The 26,485-nt window shown below is 38.5% G+C and overlaps 1 protein-coding gene across 4 annotated transcripts in view; it reads left to right on the top strand.

The window, feature by feature from the left end:
* The window catches only part of ADAM22 (ADAM metallopeptidase domain 22), a 73,199-nt gene that overhangs the window by 22,037 nt on the left and 24,677 nt on the right, over positions 1-26,485 (top strand). For 3 of the 4 annotated variants that reach the window (XM_018075758.1, XM_018075754.1, XM_025895411.1), the window contains exons 5-23: positions 972-1,042; positions 1,527-1,601; positions 4,230-4,301; positions 5,328-5,494; positions 7,424-7,508; positions 7,957-8,047; positions 11,146-11,197; positions 12,997-13,096; positions 16,872-16,943; positions 17,459-17,551; positions 19,618-19,698; positions 19,926-19,976; positions 20,246-20,309; positions 20,844-20,949; positions 22,028-22,144; positions 22,849-23,017; positions 23,959-24,067; positions 25,037-25,127; positions 26,456-26,473. In XM_018075758.1, coding sequence (XP_017931247.1) covers positions 972-1,042; positions 1,527-1,601; positions 4,230-4,301; positions 5,328-5,494; positions 7,424-7,508; positions 7,957-8,047; positions 11,146-11,197; positions 12,997-13,096; positions 16,872-16,943; positions 17,459-17,551; positions 19,618-19,698; positions 19,926-19,976; positions 20,246-20,309; positions 20,844-20,949; positions 22,028-22,144; positions 22,849-23,017; positions 23,959-24,067; positions 25,037-25,127; positions 26,456-26,473 — 1,684 coding nt within the window. The remainder of the gene's footprint in view (positions 1-971; positions 1,043-1,526; positions 1,602-4,229; positions 4,302-5,327; positions 5,495-7,423; positions 7,509-7,956; positions 8,048-11,145; positions 11,198-12,996; positions 13,097-16,871; positions 16,944-17,458; positions 17,552-19,617; positions 19,699-19,925; positions 19,977-20,245; positions 20,310-20,843; positions 20,950-22,027; positions 22,145-22,848; positions 23,018-23,958; positions 24,068-25,036; positions 25,128-26,455; positions 26,474-26,485) is intronic. The other variant, XM_018075756.1, reaches the window with a different exon arrangement.

Here is a 26,485-nt window from a genome sequence, read left to right as displayed (position 1 = left end):
GTTTTCAAGATTTAGTTTCTCACCATTGCAAACTCAAGAGACTGCAGGTCTCTATAGGGTCTCTATAAATAGGGAGCCTTTGGTGTGAAGTCAGTAAAGGGAAAAAGAAATATTACAAATGAAGCAACTGCAAACATTTAATTTACATGTCTCAAAGAAAGATCTTGGGGTTATATGAGTAGCAAACACGTTTATACAAGATAAGGAAAGAGGTTTCTTTTGTATAGGGAAAGAGAGGCAGCGACTATGAATCTAAGATTAATGATGGAAAATTACTTCTTGGACATTTAAAAGGGTGAGAACAACTATTGTCTTCTGCTTAATTTATAATGTGTTCTTTTCCATGAGTGGCTAGTAATAGATTTGGTGAAGGGATTTGGCAAAAGAATAAACTACTTGGTGCCTATGATTAGAGGTTTAAGAAATTAAAGACACAGTGGGATTAGCAGGGAGGAATATTGTATTGATAAGTGAGCATTGCCAAATCTTATATGGTTTCTCCCAACCCTGACATATTTTGCTTTGAGAATATAATCGTCTTAAAGCATTAATTCTGCTTTCCATACTCTTCTTATTAATTTAGGTAGCTATTGCAAGAACTCTGTCAATGGCTGCTGAATTCCTGAAAATGTTATTCACTCCATGGAAGCACTGTGCTAATAATATTTCATACCCAGTGTTGGTGAAGTTTTGGCATAGAACATCTGCTGTGCTTTCAGAAGTGTGACACCCACAGATCATCTGTTTCAACAGACCCAGATTATCACTAGTAGAGTTTTTAATAAGAGCCCTGTTACTGAGAAGCATCTGTAACATTGCCTCCTTTCTAGTTGGAAACTTTAAAAAATGAGTTGTTGCTGCATCTGATGTGCTGAAGAATGCCATAATACGGTCGTGTGGCATCAGGGTCACCAATTGTTGGAATATATTCTTGTAAATATTCAGTGTATTTGTCTGTGTTTTCTGCTTAGAGTTCTGGCAGATGAATGCTACATCACAGAATTTTGCTGTAAGGCCAAGACACAAAAGAAGGAAAAGGCAGGTATGTGCCAATATGTTTGTTTATAAGTAATATGCCATCAAGTTTTTTTCATGTCTGCTGAGTTAATTTACCCACATGGAGTTCTGCTGCTTGTGCTGGTTTGGCACGAGGTCTCTGTATCAATACAGCTGTTACAAAAAGAGATATGTAATGTGGGCTGAACATTGTTGGGTTCTCTTGGACATTGCTTACTTGAAGAGTTATTAAATTGTTAAATACTGCTGAATTCCAAATGAAAAACTGTTTTCTCTCATTTTGAGTATAGAGTTTTATCAGAAACTCCCATTAATGAAATACGTATATTTTTTTATGTTACAATAGTGACAAGTAGCTCACTTTATTTTGATTCAAAATAAATATTCTAAACTGAGAGTTCATTCCCTGTTTATTAAAGTGGGGGAGCCACTAAGTGCAGGTGTTTGGTACCAGTTACACTCTCTCTGTATTGTAAGACTCTCACCTTAGAGTTATATTCTCTCTGTAGGTTCGTCAGATTCCACGTAAAGTTGAAGAAGAAACAAAATACATTGAGTTAATGATTGTAAATGATCATCTAATGGTAAGACTGACACACTTCAACATCTTACAATTATAATTAGCATCACCTTTAATTGATTCATAAGAGATAACAATTAAGAACAATATATGGCAACAATTACATTTACTGTGTCCTTAATAAAAAAGATTCTGGTTTCATTAACCATTGATGAAGTTGTTTCTGAATTTTGGTAAGATAATTACACAAGGAATGCAACTAGGCCTGAGTATCAGGAAAAAGGGTCATAAAGTAATGTCAGTGTGACTTAAGCTGATGATTTTCTTTCTGGCTTTCTTGAACACTTCTCTTAGTTACAGCCACTCAGCAATCAATAGTGCAGTTATTGCAGTTGACAATGGGGAAATTAATAGTGACTACATTTTTTTGATACGTCCAAATCAATATAGAGAAATTATTTTGTTAAGCTTGTATACTTTCTCTGGGAGAACATAAATAGGCTCTTTAATGTAGTGGAAAGAGACATAATAAAGATTAGTGTATTGAAGAAAAACCAGACTCATTAAAGTGGGAAAAGGCACAGCTTTATGTAAGTGAAGATGATTAATAATTAAGGAAAATATCAAAGGAAATGGTGAATTCTTCATGTCTTGCAGTCTTCAAAGGTAGTGTCAAACACAAACAATAGAATCCCATCTTGAAGTAACTGGATAAAAGTTCAGACTGGTGGTGTTCATCTGACTGGTGACATTAGATGATTTTATGGTCCTTTATGGCTTTAAAAATCAAAATATTTCTATACATTTTGTCTACTCTTTCTTTAATGTGCAGCAGTTCTCTCAAACAATACCCAAATTGGCAAAAGTAGACATCAAAGTATACAAGGAATGTGTCACTGTCCTTGGACAGCGTGCTCCTCCTTCAGCTCAGTTTGGTGAGCATAGCAACAAATTCTTGGATTAAAACGAATAATAATGGATGCAAATTCCCTAAATCGGTGTAATTGTGTTTGATCCTAAAGACATGAAGCAACAAGTTTCCCCTTGGGACCTTAACTGTTTGGGAAGATTTTCTCCAAGGACCATGTTTTCTGACTTTGTTTAACTGCAGCTACTGCAAGAGTCAGTCCACTTAGGAGTTTATTCTCGGAAGCAAATGCCAGCGAATATCCATGACTGAAGAAGCCAAATAATCTCCTCGTGGGAGAAGGAAGTATCATTGTCGGCTCTGGGGTTGTCCCTTTCCCCATGGCCTGGGCTGGTGCACATGTGTGTTTGGACTTCCCTCTGTGCATCAGTCGATGCCTCGCTCCAGGTGCACTCGATGTGGAGCTGACACCCTAAAGAGTTGGAGCTGCTTTTGCCATTCACCCTCACCAGGCATTCCCAGAGGGCACAATGAAATTCATGCTTCCTCCTCTGGTCCAGGGAAATGGCTGCATCCCACCAGTCCCCCTGGGGTGCTCACCACTGCGAGGGGTGCAGTGCCTGCCTCTCTGCCCTCTCAGCTGCTTGTCCAACCATTGCTTCCAACTGGGGAATAAAGCTTTTAAAACCCAAATGGACTTATAAATTATTATACTGAAAATATTTCAGTAGACCTCCAGTGTCTCTAAGTATTCTAAAGTGTGAGATTTTAATTGCAAATAGAGACTTGAGTAGTATACTTATTTCCCTTTGTTTCAGTGTTTCATTTTCCATTTATTTTTTAGCTTTTTCATTTCATCCTTTCTGTCATTTTTAGATTCACAGTCCTGTTCTTCTGGTTTTTTGTTTTTGGTTTTTTTTCCAGTAACTTCCTTATTTTTGGTGTTTTTTTTCCCCCCCATTCCTTCTTGAAACCATATCTTTCTCACCCGCTAGTTGCTGGGCACTTCTTCTTGCCCACTAAAAGATCCTAACTCCCAGAAAATATGGACAACTTTCACTCCAAAATCAAGCATCATGGGGCACAAGATAGTTAAAGATTTCTGAAAATCTTGTCCATTTTGTCCTAAATTTCTCTGAGATACTTGTGACTTCCATACCCATGGTGTTCATTCATTAGTGTTTTTTTCCTGTAAATAGGAGTACCTGGACAGCTGTTTTCAGTGTCATCTTTATAGAACTGCATTACAGATTTCAGTAAAGGTGCCATTGTAATCTGATTGCTGAAATGATTCGAACCAGTTACTGTAGCATTTTGGGGATGTGTAACTGTACAGGCAGAAAACCAGAAAACAACTTGAGAAAGAGAACTGAAGAAAAAAAAAAGGAAGTCTGTTAGATTAGAACATGGATGCAGGCACTTCTGGATTTCTGGGATAACACCTTTAAAGGAGTCTCAACTATAGAAGTTTTTTTGCTAATTTCTGCATTGGCATTTGTGATGGACTTTAAAGTTGCCAACAATAAAGATAAGAAGAGTAACAATATGTTGTGGTTCTTGTAGCATTTCCCAGTAAAGGCCTTAGAGTACTTTCCAAACAGGAATTAATAGATCCTCTCAACAGCTGTTGTAAAGCATATCAGTAATTTGAATTTCTGAGCAATTTTCCAGTATCGCTTCTTGTCATTACATTCAGCACAGGAGACCAAACTTTGCACAGGGGTCTTACTGTTGACATAGTTGCTTTTTACTTCATTATTTTTTGGAAATGGAGCTTATTTTTCTGAATTCTGCATGTGTAACTTGTCTGTGTTCGTTTCGCAGTGTAAAAAGCACCGCTTGTCAGTCGGCCATACTAACAGCTATGCTAAATCAGTTGTGAACATGGCAGATTTAGTAAGTATCACTCAACTAAATGTTCTTTTATGTGTGAGATGAGTCATATGATTCTCCTGGCGATATATGCAGGAGTTGTCAGTTCATTGTATACCAATAATAATGTATGTGAAGATCACAAATTTTCATCTAGAACCACAGTCAGCCACCTATAAAGCCTTTGTCTAACATAACACATTAGAGACTTCTTGTGGCTTCAAATGTTTAAGTATCCTGCTGGATCAGTGTCTTGAGTCTGGGTATTAAAGAGTACCTTAGATAGGACAATTTTTAACACAATATCCCTGTGTTGACAACTTGAAAACCAAAAGACAATCTGAAATAAGAATGCACTAAAATTCTCCAGAAACAGTGCATTTGAGTAAATGAGTTAGAATAGGGATGTAGAGATGGGCTTTGTGGATTATATCTATGATGCTAAATTGGATGAGATGCTGGCTCTTGCACCTCATCCCACTAAAGTATTGCAAGAAAAAGAACAGTATTACTAGAAAAAATGCTTAAAAGTATTTGGTGTGGAGTGTTAACCCCCAGCATTGAAAGGATGACCTCTTTTTCGTGATTCAGCCAGCATAAGGTTAAATACTCCTGTAGAGGTGTACAACAGTAAAAAATATGGTTTTATAGATCACTGTTCAGTACAAGAGAGCCCTTGTGTGTCACTGGGGTAAGCTGGATTTATAAAAGACCCATTAATTCAAAATCTTTGTGGTATTTGGAATGATTCTTTAGTAATTTTTAAAAAATCATATCTTTCTTCTATGCACCTCTGCCTGCGTAGGAGCTACAAGGGATCTTTTTGCAGACTAAGAGAGCTGATTGGAAAATTAGGCCTAAAATTTAGATTTTACTTTGTTTTCATGTTTGTTGGTTTTAAGGGAGATAAAATCACCTGGGAGAACCTAAATTGTGCTAGAAGAAGCTAATTATTTAGTTATGTAAAAATGCAAGCTATTTCGAGAAAGGGTAAAATTCACCTTTGTTCTATTTGACATAATGTATTTGTTCATTCTGTTAATATACTAGATATATAAAGAACAACTTAACACCAGGATAGTATTGGTTGCCATGGAAACCTGGGCTACTGATAACAAGTTCACCATATCTGAGAATCCCTTGGTGACCCTGCGTGAGTTTATGAAATATAGGAGGGATTTTATCAGAGAGAAAAGTGACGCAGTTCACCTTTTTTCGTACGTAACCTCCTGTGATGTTTTATTACTGGGCTTTTTCTTTCCTTGGGGGTTGATTCTCACAAGATGCTCATGCATCTCCTTTCTGTTGTGTATGTAATCCACAATAATTCAGAAAAAAATGTTTTGGGTGGGGAGGTGGGGAAAAGATAATGCACAAGTTGCCTGCCAATGCAACTAGAGGTTTGACTCTCGTTTTAGTTTTAACGTACTAAGCCTGAGCTGCATGAGCTGTAATCCTTTGTTATTCTGTGCAATTACCTATCCACAAGTGCAGATACCTGGAGGGTCATGCATGGTTCCACCTCGGAGGTTGGCTTCTTCAGCAGCAGAGCATGGATGGCCCTGTTGTATTATTTGAAAGCAGAACATCAGTTTTGAAACCACTGAGGTTTCCTGCTTAAGCACACTATGGCCTGCTTTACTTTACTGAATGACCTGCATGCTGCAGGATTACTGAAGTGTTTCAGATCCTCCAAACAGTTTGTTCTCCCAAGATATTTGAGCTATAGGAAGAATAGGATGAGAGGAATGTTATTTTCTCTAAATATCTTAATTGTTTTGGAAATAAGATTGATATAATAAAATGGAACCTCCAAAAATAGAGGAGAGGTTCATGGCTGAGATTTTTGATCCACAACTGACAGGTCAAATGAATATCTTTTGGGGTCCGTTTTTCTCTCTGCTGAGAGAAATTCTGAAATCCTTCATATAGGATTTTAGAATCCTATATGAATAAACTTAACTTAAACACCTCACTTTCACATTACTCCAGTATGGTTCCAGGATACCCAAGTCCAGTATCCATCCTCTCAGAATTTTTGCACATGCTTAATTACTGTCATTGACTTCTGTCGTGAAAAAAGCTAGTAGGATCTGCAAGTGGTGCTTGTAGATTTTTGTTTCTCCATGGCTCAGATCTTCATCTGTTAAATGGGAATCAGGTTTTCTCACATCCTTCATGGATGTTCTCTGGTACATTGTAAGATCTTTCGGGGGAAGTCTTGTTCTTGTGAATGTGTGTGGATTGACTATGACAGAAGAGAGCTTGATTTGGCCTGTAATGCTAATTCTAATGCTATCTATAGCGCCACCAAATGGTGTTTGAGGTATTGCATTCATAGATTGTTTAGAAATAGCAGTTTCTGAAATTGAGTTGGGAGGTGAGGTTAGCCGGTGTGATGGTACGGTGGTTACAAATGAACTTTTGCCTTCATCGCAGTTAGCCCATTGTATTGCTTCTCGATGGTTTTCTTATTTTTTTGAGAAAAATAACTTGCCAGGGCTCAGATGGATCAGTACTCTCACGCAAAGCAGAGTATATTTTGTCTGCAGTAACTGGCAGTCATTCATGTTGATGTGGTCAGCACCAAAGAGGTGACTAGATTTAGGCTTGGAGTGCATCTGTTCCTTGGATGAGATGGGCTGCAGTTTCAGGGAATTTTCACCTACCTCTGCATCTTCCACTAATGCATCTCCCTAAGAGTTTTACCATCAGCATTGCTCAATTAGACAGTGTCATTTTACTAGTCCCCCTGTGTTGGCAGCATGATGGCCTCTCCTGCACTCTGCCTGTAGCATACACCAACAGAAGTCACTCAGTGCAGTGGTATGTCAAGAAACAAAGGGCTGGTGAGATCCAGGTGATTTGGCAAAATAGTCCTCTTCTTCTTATGCCTTCTTGTATTCTGAGAAGGAGGAGGCAAGATGGTATAACTTTTCTGGAGATAATTTGTCATGTGAGGTGTGTGAGTGGTTATCTGTTTTTCCCATTTTGTTTCTGCACAGTTTGCAGTGTAGTGGTGGCAACCAGCATTTGCAAATGCCAGCTTCTCATTTGAAAATCAGAAGGGTAGATACTGGAATAGATAAATGCAAAACTCATGGACTGGTCAGGGTAAACTTCCTTTTCTTTTCCTTTTTGTCAAGGGGGAGTCGATTTCAGAGCAGTCGAAGTGGAATAGCCCACACGGGTGGAATCTGCTCCTTGCTTAAAGGCGGGGGTGTGAATGAGGTAGGTGGGGATACTGCTATGAGCAAAAAGTGGTGGAAATTTATCTGCACAGAATTTATCAGTGCAGATATGTTCCTCAAAATATTTTTCTCTTTCTCTACTGATTCAGAATTTTAGTGCAGCTCTACAGAAGGGACATCTCAATGAAGCGATGAGTGAATAAAGTCAGATATAGATTCAAATACAGTTTTCAGCAAGTTCTGCAATATCCTGTCATTCATATTTGCAGCCACAATAGCAAGAAATAAACAGACTTTCTCTTAACTTATCCATAAACCAGTGTTTAATTTTCCTCACTTGTTCATTATCTAGCTACCCTGAAGTAAGAATGCTTAACATTGTGCATGTGATTTTGCCTTTTATTGCTTTGAATTGAGAAAAGCTTCACTTGAATCTGAGATACCTGTATGTAACTGATTATTTTTCCTACCTTGCTTATTTCTGTCAGTTTGGAAAGCCAGACTTGATGGCAGTTACCCTGGCACAGACCTTGGCCCAAAACATTGGCATTTTCTCAGACAGAAGAAAAATTATAAGTGGTAAGGTTATTTGTTTTTTCACTCTATCTCAAGAAAAAAAAACCTTAAAATGTGGAGAATCTTATCAGTATCTCTCTGACATGTACTTCTTCCTTCTTTTTCTCACAATGTTGAAATATTTTTATTTCTTGTAATAACATGAGAAGGGACAGACATGGTCACAGCCAGCATGGCTTCATGAGAGGAAAGCCCTGCTTATCAAACCTGATTTCTTTTTATGACAAGGTAACCCACCTAGTTGATCAAGGGAAGCCAGTTGACGTAATCTTTTTGGATTTCAGTAAAACCTTTGATACTGTCTCTTACAGTATCCTTCTGGACAAAATACCTGGCATACAGCCGGATAAACACATCATACAGTGGGTGAGCAATTGGCTCATGGGTAGAGCACAGATGGTAATAGTGAATGGGTGACATCAGGCCGGTGACCTGTCGCTGGTGAAGTTCCACAGAGCTCTGTCATAAATGACTTGGATACAGGACTGGAAGGGATACTAAGCAAGTTTGCGGATGACACAAAGCTCAGAGGAGCTGTTGACTCCCCTGAAGGCAGGGAGGCCCTGCAGAGAGACCTCGACAAATTAGAGGACTGGACAATCACCAACCATAGGAAGTTCAACAAGGGGAAGTGCTGGATTCTGCACCTGGGATGGGGCATCCCTGGATGTTCATACAGACTGGGGAATGAGGTGCTGGAAAGCAGTGCCACGGAAAGGGACCTGGGGGTCCTGGTCGATGGCAAGTTGAACATGAGTCAGCACTGCCCTGGCAACCAGGAGGGCAAACTGTGGGGGGCATCAGGCAAAGCATCTCCAGCTGGTCAAGGGACGGGACCTGCTCTGCTCTGCACTGTGATGGCCTCACCTTGAATATTGTGTGCAGTTTTGGTCACTGCAATATAAAAAAGGCACTAAACTTTTAGAGGGTGTCCAAAGGAGGGCAGTGAAGATGGTGAAGGGCTTTGAGGGAAAGCTGTGTGAGAAGCGGCTGAGGTTACTTGATCTGTTCAGTCTGGAGGAGACTGAGGGGAGACCTCATTGCTGTTACAACTTCCTTGTGAGGGGAAAAGGAAGGGCAGGCACTGATCTCTTTCTTCTCTGTGGTGACCAGTCACAGGACCTGAGGGGATGGCCTGGAGTTGTGTCAGGGGAAGTTTCGGTTGGATCTTAGAAAGAGGTTCTTCACCCAGAGGGTGGTTGGGCAGTGGAACAGACTCCCCAGGGAAGTGGTCAGAGCACCAAGCCTGACAGAGTTCAGGAAGTGCTTGGATGATACTCTCAGACACATAGTGTGACTCTTGAGGATGGTCCTGTGCAGGGCTAAGGGTTGGACTCAATGATCCTTGTGGGTCCCTTCCAACTAGGCATATTCTGTGATCAGAATCATTAATTTTCCACTATTTAAATACTATGATATCCCCCTGCTCATAATTCCTGGCAGCACTGGTGTCAGTGTTTCATTCAAAATAAACCATAAAGGTGTCTGCCACTTCCATTCATTTCAGGGAGATTGGTGTTCCATTCATGGACCAAACAGCTGCTGTCTTACAGCACAAAGGTGGAAACATACATTATTAGACTTGGGGATGACGAGGAGTAAGCTTAATACTGTTACGCAAAATAGTTTTGACAATATAACTTTTTCTCCGTTTTCCTTGGTTGATTTTCTTGTAGATTTCCCAAATGCCCAGTTCCTCTTGTAGATTACACTAATACCTTGTATTTACCACCCTACTGCTACCATTTCTCTCCTGTAACCTTGGTATTCAACTTCTTAGTAACCCCTGTTTATATGCAGTGCTTTAATTCAAGTCTCCCACAACAAGCACCTCGCCCTCCCTGCTTCCATGTTATATTAAGTCCCAGCCTTGATATGATTAAAATAAAAATACAGTTTTGAACAATTTATATGATGAATTGGAGTGTTTTCTTATTGGATCATATGTACTTTTGTGGCTTAAAAAAGATAAATTACTATTTGAAAAAAGATAAATTACTATTTTAGTAATAGAACTCTGCTTAGGTGGATTTTGTTCACAGACATTGTAAAGAAAGTATATAATGCAGGGATATATCTGCATTTAAAGGATTTTGCAGATTATGTAATTCTATTTTTAAAAATACTCAGAAATGTAGGGCGGATGCTCTGTGCTACAGACATGTTCAGCATTCATTTTTCATCTGCATATTTTTGAGCTGATATAGGGGCAGGGTAAAAGTGAAAATTATAATAGTGGTGATTCCCTTTCTCTATGGCTGAGGGAGGCAGGGCACTGTTTTGGTGGAGAGAGGGGAGAATGCAACTGTTGGACAGAACCTCATTTCCTTTGTAGTTGTACTTTTAAAATGGAAGCAATAAACTGATGTTCATGTTTACAGTAAGGCAAGTTACAGAATGTGTATGTACAAAGCACTTCTACTGAAACAGAAAGAAGACACAGTAATGAAAGTGGTGGACTGAGACCAAAACAAAGTGACCCCAGGCAGGCTGGCAGGGCAGAAGGGAGGACTGCCCTCTGCCAGCCAGGGAGTTGCAGGGCAAAGGGAGGGAGAGCAGAGGAAGAAGCTGATAGATCCTGCTGTATTGCCTTGTGTTTACTGACTGGTTTATGCTTTTTTTGTCTGCCTTATTGTTAGGGATTTTTTTCCAGTGGAAATTTCCCCAGTCACATTAGTGTAGTCAAAAAGGAGACCTAAAAAGTAGAAGGGGTAAAATGATTCTTTTTTTTACTTTGAAAATTTGGGAATTGAATATCATCACACAGGAGAAGACGGGAGAGCTGACTCATGATTTGCAAGTGCTGAAGGCTGACACTGCAGTTTCCTCTAACTTCACTTTAAGAGAAGGAAAGAAAAACAGGACATATTTTCAAAGCTCAGGATTGCATAGAATCATACATTGTTTTTAGAAAAAGTTTGGCAGCGTGCACTAATGCACTTAAACTACGGTGTGCAATAAACAGAAAAATTGTTCTTTTCAACTTGTATTAAAATATGAAATAGAATTGAGTGCAGTGTGGTTTTTGTGATAAGAAATTTATTATTTTGGACTCACAAGACTCAAGATGTAACTTTTGATTTTATCTTTTTTTTTGTCAGGTGAGTGTAAGTGTGAGGACATGTGGTCTGGATGCATAATGGGAGATATGGGGTAAGGCATTTCACTAGAGGAAAGTCATGTTCTTTATACAGTGACATAAAGGAAAGGTGTGAAAATGTTTCCCTCTTGTGGTTCAGCAGAATATTTTTGGTGACTCATTTTTCAGAAAGTAAAGAATTAGCTATGTACCTTAGATACCTTCAAAGAAATGTGAGAATAAGTGACTTAATGAGAGGATATGTGAGAATTTTTGGTGAATGCTGATTTAACTTTAAAAGCACTGGGTTCAACAGTCAAGCCATGTTATTGCAAAGAAGCAGAAGCATGCGTAGCTTCTTTTCTCCTGCAAGTTTGCTATTGAGTTGTGGGTACAAACAATGACATACCCTAATTCTTGAAATACTGTAATCAAATTTCTGAAGTATGTCTCATTTTCAGTTTCTGTTGGAATCTTTCATCTGTATCTATCATTTTTTTGTCCCTCAAGTTGTGTGATATTGTCAGAAAAAAACGCCCCCATTGGAGGCTGAGTATGCCTGGAGAGATTTTACCTAAGAACTAGTGAATCAGAAAATTTTTGCTACTGATTGAAACTTGATGCCTTCTAATATATGTATGCAGGCCTTAATTCTTATTACAGGCTTGTCTTTTATCATGTGTGTGAGTTAAACTGTAGTCTAAACAGTGCTCCAAGTTTTTAATTCATTTCAAGTGGATCTGCAAATTTTCACAATAACTTTGTGGTCAGAAAAATTTTGAACAAAGTGTATTTCATCCAAAGCTCTTTGAAAGTATGAATGTGTGCATTTTTCACCTTGGTATACCTGAAAACATATACGGTAGGATTTTTCTGATTTCTAGTGTGTTAAAAATCAAATCAGAGAAACATTTTTGATTCTTGCAAAAGTGCTTTCTTATCTAAGGGCCTTAAAATTCTTTATCTGATGTTCAAACCTTTCAAATAATTAGGTACACAAAAAAGCCTTTTATTTACCTAGCTTATTGATGAATGTTGGTGAATTCCACAATCTCTGTAGTGTTAGACCTAAGTGATGAACACTAGGGGTGGAAAGGGCCAGTAATCACTCCTAGCAATGCAGGATAACACTTTGGCTAATATTTTTTTTATTCTGTGATGAGCTGATAGAGGAAAGCCCTTGAGACTCCACAATCTGCTTGAAGCATAACTACTTTCGTGACTATGCACCTGAATATAAAGATCACTGAAGTTGCTTTGAGAAAAAATATTTCCCTGTGGAAAGGATCCATGCAAAGATTCATATGGTTTTTAGGTGGGGCACTGTGCCTCAGATTGGCACTCTGTACTCAGTTGAAATTTACTGAGTGGGACACACGATAGGGGGAAGCTGAAATGTTAGATGGTGTTTGTTAGAAGCATGTTTAAAATGGCATAACTCTATTATATGAAAATTCTGTGGGCCAGGAGAGCAATTTCCTCTAAGAGGGAAACAAACTAGGATCAGTCTTTGTCTCTTGCAGTGTGTATGGGAAATAAATATATTTCTGAGATCAGACCTGTTAGTGGAACAAGTCACACTTGTGAGAACTACACACTGTGTAATAAGACTTGTGATCTTTGACTTGTAAAAGTTTAGTGAAATGTTCTAAACCTCTCACTTTCCATGAGCTCTATGTCATTGTTGAAATTTCCTTGTCATTTACTGAAAAGATTTCCAATTAGATAGACTTACAAAGAGTCACTTTGATTCCGAACAGCATGCTTTTATACTTTTTCTAAACTATAATGTCATATTTCTCCTATTTTGAAAAAAGAAAATACAGTGTAAAAAGCACTAGAGAAAGTAATCCTACTACTTTATTTCTGTCAGGTACTATCTTCCAAGCAAGTTCTCTGAGTGTGATATTGAAGAGTATCATGAATTTTTAAACAATGGAGGTGGTGCCTGCCTTTTCAATAAACCAACCAAAGTAAGCATTACCTTATTATTGAGTATTATTTCTATTCTATTCCTAATTTAGATGAAACCAAGAAAAATGAAAATTATAATGTTGGGAAAAAACCTGTAATTTTTATATTTCTGGTTTTTTGCTTAGTTCTAACTATTCTGGCAACATATGGGTCTAAGTAGATTATTTTAGTTCATAGTAGTTTGGAAATTATATTTAAATACATCTTTAATAAAGTGGTTTCATGTCCAACAGAGTTCCCAGAGCCTTTGATCTAGAACCATCCCTCATGCAGTTTATTCTGAATATTGTAAATACAATACATTTTTGTATTATATATTTGTATGATATTATTGTATTGTATTATGTTATATATTACAACTGACTGTATTTACTGAGGTTTCAAGTGTCTCGGTAAACTTTTGCACAACTTGTTTTCTAATTTGCATTAAATGTCTTTTGGTACAAATCTCTGGAGGCTGAAGTAGGATCATTTTTATTTCACATCTGTCCCAAGATAAAGACATGACTTCTATAGCCTCTGCAGGGGGTGCCTTGCCCTACCACCAGACATTTAAGGCAGGTAAATACAAAGCAAGGCTAAAGAAACTCCAGCCAAGATGCAAGGGCTTCTGCAGTGGAGGATTTGCAGCAGTGTTTCAGTATGTTCCTGCTCTGTTTACTGAAGCACATGTTAAAATGTAAAGCAAGCAGAATAATGGTCTTGGCTCTTTTCTGTATATAATTAATGTTAGCCTCTGCTTAATGACTGTCTTTCAACAAGCAGAGGAAAGAGGCTAAGGCAGAAAGACAGTCCAGTGTGGAAAAAAGACTTGATAACTGAGATGGTCACAGATGTAAAAGAGAAGAAAGCCAGTTCAGGAGTGATGCATGTTCCTTCTGGTGCACCTGAGAAAAAGTGCATCTTCTGACAACCAGTTTCCATAAATGTTAGAGAGGGGAAGAGAAGGCATCAGATCTGGACAAGCTGAGACTGCTTTTCTCCTAAAGGTCTATTCATGGAATAATGTATTATTAAAAATGGAGAGAAAGCACTGTAATTCATTAATAAGATGTAAGATTTCTAATTTAGAATGCAGATGCATTTTAAAAGTTTGTTAAGGGTGAAGAGAAATACTGGTGGTTTTATTTCTTTGCTGAGTTAATTGTTTACATAGTGTAATGTGTCTTACTTGATCTCGAGCACAAGTCCTATGAGGAGAGGCTGAGGAAGCTGGGGTTGTTTAGACTGCAGAAGAGGAGGCTCAGGGGAGACCTCATCACTCTCTACAACTACCTGAAAGGAGGTTGTAGCCAGATGAGGGTTGGTCTCTTCTCCCAGGCAACCAGCAGCAGGACAAGAGTGGATGATCTTAAGCTGTACCAGGGGAGGTTTAGGTTGGATATTAGGAAGAAATTTTTTACAGAGAAAGTAATCAGACATTGGAATGGTCTGCCCAGGGAGGTGGTGAATTCACCATCCCTGGAGGTTTTTAAGGAGAGACTGGATGTGGCACTTAGTGCCATGGTCTGGTAACCATGGTGGTGTTGGATCAAGGGTTGGACTTGATGATCTTGGAGGTCTTTTCTAAGCCGGTTAATCTGTGATTCTGTGATTCTATGATTCTGTGATCTTCTTTTAGTGATTTTGTTTACACATCTGTCATTTGAAAAAAAACCAATTACCCTGCTCCAATTTAGTTTGGCATATTTACAATTTGTTTCTAATGGCATGCAGAAATGTGGAAGTTAGATGTGGAAGCCATGGTGATTCAGACTCTTTTATATATTGTGATTGAGTTTGTTTAAAGGTATTGTCAATGGATGTCTGTCTAATTCACAAAGCTGTCAAAGATGTGTTTCCTAGCAAGGACGGTGAAACACAAACTTACTTTTACTTTTCAGGAATTATGAGATAAAGGAAAGTTGATTTGACAAGGTGCAGTGTTTGACAATGCTCCACTGTTAGATCAGCTATGATCCCGAAAATTGCATCAGTGGCTGCTGAAGCAGATTGAACATATGTGCTTTTCAAATGAATGGATGAATAATATAAATTTGGGGAAAAGTTACACAATTTGCTTTTAATGTGTTTTTTTTTCTCTTCAATTTCATATTTAGCTGTCCCTGTGTACTGTAGCAAATTGGCCCAATATTTTCACAGAATCACAGATTATGCCTAGTTGGAAAGATCATCGAGTCCAACCCTTAGCCCTGCACAGGACCATCCTCAAGAGTTACACTATATGTCTGAGAGTATCATCCAAGCACTTCCTGAACTCTGTCAGGCTTGGTGCTCTGACCACTTCCCTGGGGAGTCTGTTCCAGTGCCCAACCACCCTCTGGGTGAAGAACCTCTTTCTAATATCCAACTGAAACTTCGCTTGACACAACTCCAGGCCATTCCCTCAGGTCCTGTGACTGGTCACCACAGAGAAGAAATCAGTGCCTGCCCTTCCTCTTCCCCTCACGAGGAAGTTGTAACTGCAATGAGGTCTCCCCTCAGTCTCCTCCAGACTGAACAGACCAAGTGACCTCAGCCACTCCTTATATGGCTTCCCCTCAAGGCCTTTTCAAGGCAGGATGCTCTGTTACTGCCATCTCCTTGTCTCTGTTTTGCAGCCCACCTATACATAAGGAAGAAGTTAAGATGTCTGGAAAAATACATAGGAAACAGGCAGTTTTTACAACTCCTTAGTAACTCTAAAAGATAATTGCTTGCATACATTTTGTGTTAAATTCTACATATGCATTTCATGCTGCAGTCAAATTTCCATTTCAATAGGGGGATCTAATAATAGCACATCAGCCTGTGTCAGGCTGTGGTTTGTGGCACAGTGAAATGCGCGGGGTGATGCTCCATCCTGTGGACTACTGACAGAGAGGCAGCAGGTGGAGAGAAATGCACTCTACACCATGAATGATGTACTTGTGCAGATGGCACAAGAGAACTTAGAGGACAATCTGCAAAATTTTAATCTTGTGATACATTTATATGCCTTCTCATTTATTTTCTTTTAGAAGAATTATGTGTTGTAATTTTAGAAAAACAGAAACAATGAAACTGGAAAGAACAGAATATAAGTGTCTAAGTGTTCATTAGAAGAGAGTATAGCACACAAGTATACAGATTTAGATATTTTAAGTTACGGTTCAGTGGGAAGACTGAAAGGAAAGGGAGGAAGTCTCACCAGCTATACTTCCTCATCTCCCTTATGTGATACACGCTTATAGAAAACTGCTGAAAGTTCCCAACCGTGGTAGAGGAAAAGGGAAAGAAAAATCCAGCTACAACAAAAACTGACAAAGAAACCCAGCTGCTTGACTTTCCATGCATTTCTAAGCCACATACTACCAAAGGAGAAATTTTTATGGGTTTTCCTTCTGAACTTACAGTGCAGGCTTTAACCTCTGATCCCTCATCCCTTGAATTTCAGAACAACAGCAATTGCAACCACTGTGAAGATAATGAAAGCATCATATTGTTTTAATTTTCTTCCTTTATTGTCACATTTTTTGGTTTTCATTGTAACTTCTGCTCAAACTGAATTTCCTGCAAAACTGACAGTTATGCATGGAAGTTACCATGTGACTGGGCAGTATTGCTGAACTAATTTAAAGCAGTGCTCATTCTTTGTACACCTCAGTTGTGTTCTCTTAGTCTGTTTCAGACTGGATACTGTTTTTCAGTTAATAAATTTAGAGTGCTAGGTAAAAAACCATGTTGCACAGAGTAAATATGACAATGATTCCCTTAGGAGAGACATGCCCTTTGATTTCTGCATTTGCCCTGCAGCTTCTGGATCCTCCAGAATGTGGCAATGGCTTTGTGGAAGATGGAGAAGAATGTGACTGTGGGACAATAGCAGTAAGTACAATGCACTTTAAGTGAGTAACTAGATTCTCCAAGGCTTGGTGCTGCCCGTTGCTGCCATTAAGTGGGGGAAGACAAGCAATGCGAAGGTCCTGTGCCAAAGAATTCATAATTTCTTACATTTTCCATCATGTTTAACAGAATGTGGTCCAGCTTTTTTATTTTATCACCACATAAATTCTGAAGAGTAATAGTAATACCTGCCTGTGCAGAATCAGGCCTTCAAAGATGTTAAAGAAAGTATTTTGCTAGTTGGGAACACGACTCTGTCAGTGCTAAAATGTCAGTATTTAATGATTGACAATATGAAGTTAGAAAAATTATTTTCTATATTGCATAGGAAACAGCAGTTTCACACCCCACAAGTGCATGCCTTTTTCTTCTTCCAGGTGCCTAAAAGCCTGATTAGAAATCCGTTCAGGTAGCATGCTAAGATGAGAAGTAATAAGAGAGCTTGGGGCTCATGTGCTTTTCCCATGTATTCTGTTATAAGTGTGTGTGTTCCTCAGGAGTGTGCCAGTGAAGGAGGAGAGTGCTGCAACACTTGCACCCTGACAGCGGGCTCCCAGTGCAGCAACGGGCTTTGCTGTCGGAAGTGCCGGGTAAGGGCAGTGACCTTCACTGCAGCATCCTGGTGGGAATGCATCCGGGTGGCTGCAGGTACCACATCCCTTCCAGACCTTGTGATTACTCTTCTGAAAGCTTACCTTTTAAAATTGGCTGAAATCTGGTTGGTCTGGGGCTATACTCTGTCTTTTAGGCTTGGCTTCTTGGGGCAGGGACTGTCATCAAATGCAGAGGTAAATTAAATCCTTCCAGTTTCAGAGAAGTTTTAATCAGGTTGAAGTTCATGAGATTTCATTAGATGTCCCTGTGCCATTCGCAGTGTCATACGTGCTGCTCGGGATTTGCCCCATGAGACTGAATGGGAAAATTGTACCAGAGAGGGTCTGAGAAAAGGATAGAGTAGCAAAACCAAAAGCACATCTAGCAGAATTGTTCAGAAGGATTTGTCTAAAAGACACATGACTTCAGTTTCAGTTTGGTCTGCCTGTGTCTCCTTATGTTTGGACTAACTGAAATCCCATTGAGTAAAGAGAACCAAGCCCTATGTAAACTGTACGGTGTTCTTCCTGATACATCAGTAAATAGTAAAAGAAGGTTTAACCAGATCTTGGCTGTAAGGGAGCCCAGCTAAATATGACTTCAGATAGTTGTTTATACTCATTTAGTAATAATGATAATTAGTATTAATGTAATTAAAACTCTGATGTACTATGTGTGATATTTTTATCTTTGTGCACATTTGATGGTTTCATTTCCTTGGGAGGATCATTAGTAATAACTGTGGACCACATTCTCGACTTTTTGCTCATCCTAATGGTAAAAAAAGAAAAAGCACAGATTATGCTGGAACAGATCACATTTCCCTTAGCACATTCCTTTTTTTAATGTAATATAAAAAAAAGAAATCAGCAGATTGCTAGTGTGGGTGAATTTTGTTCAAGAATCCAAGTCACATAGGCAGTACCTTAAAGACTATCAGAACAAAACTAAGCTTCTGTATTTTTTGCAAAGAACACAAGGTTTTATCTACATACAGAGTGGCAAGGGTGAGCAAATGAACAGAAAAGTAGAATTTTGCAGAACAGGTATCCCCAGGAGGTGCTAATCAGGACAACTCAAAAGACCATATATAACAATTCCCAAACTTGGAGTTACCTTCCCCTGTAATACCCTGCCTGAAAGCAGGATTGAAGGATGGATTGAAAGCACAACATGGTGAGTGTACATCCTAGCATCCTGTAATGTCTCTGACAAAATTCCTGTCTGCATTTTTCCAAAGACTGGTAGGAAAAGGAAGCTGAAGGCTTGGAAAGCACCCTAGTCTAACTCTTCCACTGATTGTGCCTGTTGGCACCAGTTGTGGAGTTAGCAGTTTTCCCCACCAAAATGTGTGTGCATGCAGATCCAAAAAAAAGGAAAACTCAGTGCTGCAAAATGTACTGGGTATCACAGGGTTAAGAAAACTTTCAGGAAAAAATAAGGCATCTGTAGTATGTCCATGACCAGAAGCACTAACAATTTCCACAAATGGGATGTCTTCCTGCTTTTCCAGGTCTTGAGACTTAGCCCATTGTTAAATATCTGGTCACTTGGAAAATTGTGTCAAACTGTACAGAATTCAGTACATTTAGTAATAGTTTCCATTCTGCAACAACAGTGGGGGATTATGATAACCAAAGTGTTCAGCCATGGAGCTCTGTGGTGTTCTTCACCCCTAGAGAGAGGATCAGGATCACTCTTTTTATGTTGTAAAGAAGACTAAAATAGTCATAGAACGGCACAGTGACCTGGTCAGGATAATGCTGTAAACCACTGTGGTATTGGTTTGACAAATCCCAGGTGTTCTGTGTTCCAGGAGAGCACTTCTCCTGCTTGGTCCCCCAGTTGATGCACTTGGGAGGGAGTGCCTCAGAGAGTGGTATCACTTGCATGAGTAAAAGGCTTGAGTGGTGCAGCAATCACACCACAGAAAGTGTTTGCACTTCAGTCAGCACATGAATATTTCCCATTTTTTATTTTAGATAAAGCTATAAGGAAGTATTGCATTTGAGGCAAGATATGGAGAAATGAAGACACTAATTTTCTGTCCTTTTTTTTCCAGTTTGAACCTAAGGGAGTTTTGTGTCGAGAAGCGGTGAATGATTGTGATATTGCAGAGAACTGCACAGGAAATTCTAGTCAGGTGATTTTTGTGTCTTCTATCCAAAGACTAAAAATCCCACATGTAGTGTCGCAATCACAATGAATGTTACTGTTTTGTATAGTAAGGTAAATAAAAATTGTGTTAAACCTGTTGATACTGAAGAAACCAGCATGATACTGAAATAATTTTTCATATTACTTTTGTTGTATACTTTACTTTCATGCTTGTCTGATCTATGATCTATTACTTATTTTATATTTCTATAGTGTTCTCCTAATATTCATAAAATGGATGGATATTCATGTGATAACAAACAGGTAATTAGCACTTAGTTTGTTTTACATTCTTTCTGCTGTTGTAAATTGCTTTTTATAGATTTTTTTTTAAGATCTTTGGAGGTCACCTGGGACAGTTCTGCTAACATTCATGAGTTTTGGGTGCTTGTCACATTTTCAATGAAAAAAAGATAGAATCACATATTAGCTCCCTCAGTAGAAAGCATGTGACAAATCTGTATAGTAAAAAATACATATTTTGGAAAATCAAGTGATTTGAAACCTGTTCTGTATTTTTTCTTTCTTTCTAGGGTATTTGTTTTGGAGGAAGATGTAAAACCAGGGACCGGCAATGTAAATATATCTGGGGTGAAAGTGAGTGAATGTTATTGTTTCTACAGTGGTTGTAATTCTTGTGGCTTGAAAGATTATTTTAGCTAAAAAATTATGGAGGAGACATATTGAGAACCGTTGAAGATATCTAGAACTATATGTCCCTCCGACTCTTTCCCCTTCATTTTGTCTTTCCATCCTCTTTTCCAGCTCTTTCTCCAGTGTTTGTTAGCCTACTGGTGTTTACTCTAAAGTCTGAGGTTTAAGTTCTCATTAATAATCACCTAGGGAGCCTATACTCTTTAATTTAGGCTCATTAGGCTCCATTAGGGTTCATTAATTAATTTCAGTGTCTTCTGGACATTTTTGACCAAGAACCCCTCATCAATCTGAACAAAATCTAAAATCTTTTTTAATTCAGAAGAACATTGTGCAGTTTCATGGGCCCCCTGCAGGTCATGGTACTTCAGTTCACAAATGGGGAAGCCCTGCTTTCTTGATTGTGCATTCCCATTTCCTGTGACCTGGCTTTTCAAAGTCATCATCATCTTAGAAGAGGTTTGTTTCTGTTTTTAGAAGTGACAGCTGCTGACAGGTACTGCTATGAGAAGCTGAATATTGAAGGAACTGAGAAAGGAAACTGTGGAAGAGACAAAGAGTCTTGGATACAGTGCAATAAACAGTAAGTTGATCCATTTAGAAAACAACTGGCATGAGTTTTTTGATCCCTGATCCATTTCTTTAGCTGGTATGAAGAGGCTCAAAAAGCCTCTGTGTGGATCAGAATTCTCCTGGCCACCTTCTGCAGACCTTTGTGCAAGAAATCATGGAGGAAGCAGAGTGTCGAGAAGAGATGATCTCTGACAAGAGAGCACCATCTGAGCTTGGGAAAACTTGGACCAAAAGTAGCCCTAGTACTCTTGGTGAGGCTTAGCAGTGAGGGGGAGAGTAGCCTGTGGTCTCACGTCTTGGTGTGGTATCTTTTTATGCTGTGCCATTGCATTGCTAAGTTGCATTCACTTTTCATTGTACTGTAACTTTTCAAATATTTTCCTGCAAGTTGTTACCTAAACCATTGTTTCACATTTTATGCAGTTGATTATTTCTGCCTATTTCTGAACCTTTCACCAGTCCTTATAAAACTGTTTTTTTCAGATTTCTCCATTCTGTCAGTGCCATTTGAATTCTAGTTCTGCCTACTGGTAAACTGATGTCTTTTTCCACCTTTCTGTGCAGATTTGATAACCTTACTTCTGTTCCATTACAAATTCCTAAGTAAAAAATATTCAGTAATATGTGAGATGCCAGATCCTACTATTCTGACAGTGCAAAAGTCTTCACACATGAGAAGTAAAGTTGCTTCAGCAGTTGAATTAAACTTCATGTCTGCAGTTCCCTTACATATGTGTCATATGAGAGTTTATTTAAAACCAGTATCTACTGTTGCTCCTCTGTGGACAAGTTACTGTATTTTGATAGGTTATTAAATCAGTTTGATGTGATTTGTTCTTGACAACTTCCTCCTTGCTATTACTCAGAGCGTTTTTGATAATACGTTATAAAATATAGATTTTTCCCAATCTAAGCTCAAGGAGAAAAATTTTCTTGGGAACCACATTATTTATGGGAGTTATTGTCAGTGGGAGAAAAAAGGAATAACAAATATGTAACCAAGAAAGTGAAGGAAACCTTGTATTTTTTATTATTCACTTTAATTGAATTTTATTTTTTATGAGTATCTTTTTATTCTTTCAATGCAGAGATGTGCTTTGTGGATACCTCCTGTGCTCCAATATATCCAGTGTGCCCAGACTTGGAGAACTTGATGGTGAAATCACAACATCCATCTTGCACTTTGGAAGAGTCTACAATTGCAGGTATTTGGAAATCCTGAAAACAGAACAATGGATATCCATCTTGCATAGAAAAGCTGCTTTATCATTCCTTAGTGCAGAAAAACTATTTCCATGAAGTTTTTTTTCCTGTTAGCACATAACCATTATTCCATTTCAACCTTTGTTAAGCTTCAGGAAATTAACTGCATTGTGGAGTGTGCAACTGTTTTGCAGTCCCCTCTGTTCAGTGGTTAATTTTGCCTGTAGAGACGTAATGCTCTTCTCAGGCCCCTTGATTTTACATTCTTTAGTATTTGTAAAAGTACTTAATGTACCCAAAATACTTAGACATATGCCTGCACTGCCAAAGCTAACTTGCAGCTTAATTTGTTGCTATATGTTTGATGAATCCCAATTATAGACATGGTATGTTTTCATAGTTTCGTAGAACTGTAAGATGAAATAAAGTCCTAAACAAGTAAACTCAGTGTTTTATGTAACTGTAGCTCTTTCACAAGAAAAATGGTCTTTGTTTTCACCATTACATTTGTTTGATGTAGATATACTATGTTTTGCTTTGTTTCACGTTAGAGCCAGTGAGATAACTAAGCCAATACTTAGTCTTACTGGTCCTGTGTGTAGTATAATGCAGATAGAAATAAAGGCAGCAGCCCAGAACCCAGTTTCTCAAGTAGACCCATCTAATCACAGCACAAGTCTCCAAGATCCTCTTGGTTGTCTTGCAGTGGTGGCCATGTGAAGCTCGATGAGGAGACGGACCTGGGATACGTAGAGAACGGGACACCGTGTGGGCCCAACATGGTGTGCCTTGACCATCGCTGCCTCCCGACCGAGGCCTTCAACTTCAGCACCTGCCCTGGCACTACAGACAGCCAGATTTGCTCAGGACATGGTGTATGTTCTTGCACTCTTTAATCCCTTTTACTGTTTTTGCTGAGTACCTGGCACTGTGTAGTGTACTAGCCTGTACAGACTTTTCAGGAAGCCAGCAGTATGACTCTAGAAGTCTTTATGCCAGAGAAGTTTTTCAAAAGGAAAAGGAAAGGAGGTACCTAAGTGAACCTAATTCATTCCTGTCAAGGCATCTTAAGCAATGTGTATGTATGTAAGTATGTACTAGTTTTACAAAAATTTTATCAATCAATTTTTTTGCTATCACTTTTGCTAACTTGATTGATATTTCTTATGGCAATGTAGTGGAGAATAAATACAAAGGTTTTATACATTGAGAAACTTGGTTCTCTGTTTTTCCAGATGTTCTTTTTAGTTACCTCCTTATTGTGTCAACAGCCAAGATAGTTCATAAGGTTGTTGGATTTTGTTGGCTGAGAGTTACTTTGCTCGGAGGAGGGGGCAGTGAACCGGCTTTTGGCTAGTGGCAGCTTCTCTGCTTGGTGCACAGCCTATGGCTTTGCTATGGCCCTGGCAAGTCCCCATGTCCCTCACAGTTTGAAACAGTGTCCAGGTCCCTATGGCCGAGATGAGATTAAAGGCATTGTTCTCATGTCTTTTGTCTTGTATACTGTATTAAAACTCCCTTTTTAATCTGAAATCAACCACTTCATCATATTTTGTAAAAAAAAGTCTTGAGAACAGAGTCTCCAAAAGCAATTATAAATGCATTAAAAGATATTAATGTACTTTATACATATTACTTCTATTTATATAAAATGTAATAGTACATTTAATGCATTTATATCTAATACATAAATTTTTTTGTAAAATTTTGCAGGCAGTCAAAATCAGTGCTTTATCACTGTAGCTATACTTAAGGTATTAATTACGGGAATGGATTAATTTTCTGATTTTTTTCTGAGCTACACTTTTGGCTGCAGGTTTGTAGCAATGAAATAAAGTGCGTCTGTGACCGATTCTGGGGAGGAGACGACTGCAGTTCTCGCATCAAAGATGATCTCTTTTTTGATAAAGATGCCATCAATAAAGGTATGTTGTTATAACTTTTACCAATAACTGAAAAATCTTGGATTTGAGGAATGTTCATTAACCAAAACTAGGTCTCCTACTCTTTCAGTTAGCATACGACATGCTGCACCATTAGAAGCCTTGTTCCTCTCCCTTCCTCCCACAGCAGAAGCACTCAGTGTCTGTAAATGAGGCCTCAGACCTGGGTTTGGATGTGCATGGTGCTGCTCACAAGCACTCAGTACACCTTTTGGAGCTGGTACCAGTGTGTGCAGCTCTACCTTGCCTGTCCCAGACATCTGAGGGGCCTTATTACATGTATTAGTGGATCAGGACAAGCAGAAAAGTACTGGGGCTTTTCATATCCAGAGGGAAAGGTCATGTTACTTACATGATTGGTTTTTATTTGTAGTATAAATTTCTTATTACATGGCCAGTATGCAGCATGTTGGCACACAAATTTTTGGCTTTTATGTTTTTGGGGTGAAAGGTTTTATTCGGCTTTAGGCTTGCCTACAAGAGAAGGTTATACTGTGGAAAAAAGAGCATGTAAATGTTTGGCATTATAAATCCTTGTAGAGGGGACAGTTTACCATCTTTCAGAATATCTCTTTTGGTTAATTTACTCAGCTATAGAAGAGATTTGAACAAAACCAAACAGTCACTTTTATTGCAACTTAAGCATGTATTTGCCAGGCAGTTTGTAAGGATGTAAGCCACAGCAGTTTGATATTGATAACATTGTATTGACATACCTGACATGACTGTCCCATGTAGCAAGTGTTCAGTTAAGGGATTAGACACAGAGATCAAAGCTTGATTTACAGGTGATCTTTTATGTCCATGCTATACTTCAAGATTGTATCACTGCTTACAATTAATCAGCCTAGTGCAAGTTGTTCAAGCAGGTTTTTGTAAGATGGTGCATTTACTGGTTTTGTGTATTCTTCTCCTAAAACACTATATTTTTCCTCTTTCTTGTGTTTCCAGGTGTGGTTAGCACAAATATAATAATAGGGGCTATTGCTGGCACCATTTTAGTATTGGCTCTCGTTTTAGGAATAACTGGTTGGGGTTACAAGTAAGTAAGTTTTGTTTTTCTTAATACAGTTAAGAAATGTGCGTATTTCATCTGGTAGCCAATTATGTTATGAAAATAACACTCTAAAAAAATCCTACTTCAATAACATTTCTACAGGGACATTCTTATAGTACTAACATTTTTCAAGCACTTCTTACATTCGTATGTGATTTTGGAGAGCTTGATCCAGGTTTGAAATTCATTCCTCATTTCAGTTTTGGGGTTTTTTTCTTTTATTTTTTTTTCTTTGGTAAACGATCAGATTATGATTTTACTGTATCTGACAAAGGAAATCCAAAGAATACAGTCTGATTCAATTATCGATTTTTCCTCATAATGAAGTAAATTTAACAAGATTAGCCTTCAGTTATTCAGTAAAGCATTTAACCATATGCTTCCTTAAACAGATGTTTAATTTAGTCAGCTTAAGCTGAAATTAATTCAGGCACGTTTTTTGGTCAGAAAAATCTGTAATTTGCAAATAAGGTGAAAGTTCTTGCCTGGTGTAGAACTGTCAGTGCTCACTGAGAGGCCAAATCGATAACAGTAGCCTGAGTGGTCTTTTTCATTTTTCCTTCTTTTATGGATTTCTTCTAAAAATAGAGGGATTTATGGTTCTTTGCTTGTAATAAAAAAAGATTCAAGGTACTGACTTTATCATCTGTTTGGGTGAGACTGGCTCTTGAGGTCCGTCCTCCCTGGGTCCTTGGTGTGCTTGGAGGGCAGGGCAGGTTCAGCTGCAGACAGTGCTACAGCTGGGACATGGCCCCAGAGGTTTGGCATAACAAACTGTCACATCCCCTGCTGATCTGTTAGACTGAGGTAGGGCTGAGGGCAGCTCAGAAATATGTAAGGAAACAAGCATTTGGAAAAAAGCATGAAGATTAGGATTGTAGAAAGGTAGGTTATACTGTCTTTGTATATCACTCTCAGTTTCTGACAGCATTTGAAAATCTGGACTTCTCTTTTCTGTAAAAGTCCAAAAGTTAAGGGCTCATTTTGAGATCACATCTAGCCAATGAAATTAGTATTGGAGGTGGAGGGCAAGAGTGCACCTTTCACTAGCAGCTTCACGATAAATAGACTTAAATCCATCATGAACTGTACCTCCAACTCAGCACTGACTTTGGCCATCATCATGATTTTTCTAAGTTATTCTGATTTAGTATGTTTGTAAGTATGTTTATTTGTGAAGTGTTTTTGTAGAAATATTTTGAACTAAAATTTCATTCTGTATACATTGCTCTTCTTTTTACATTTTTTTAATCTTACTGACCTGCATACTAATAACTCATTCTTCCTTCTTTCTCTTCTCTTTGTATGGAAAGAAACTACAGAAGACAGAGGTATGTGATAAA

Source organism: Manacus vitellinus, unplaced genomic scaffold, assembly GCF_001715985.3.
Source record: "Manacus vitellinus isolate BGI_N305 unplaced genomic scaffold, ASM171598v3 scaffold_3_pilon, whole genome shotgun sequence".
In the NCBI taxonomy this organism is placed as follows: domain Eukaryota; kingdom Metazoa; phylum Chordata; class Aves; order Passeriformes; family Pipridae; genus Manacus; species Manacus vitellinus.
Note: the sequence above shows the minus strand (reverse complement) of the source record. Positions and strands in the feature narration are given on the sequence as shown.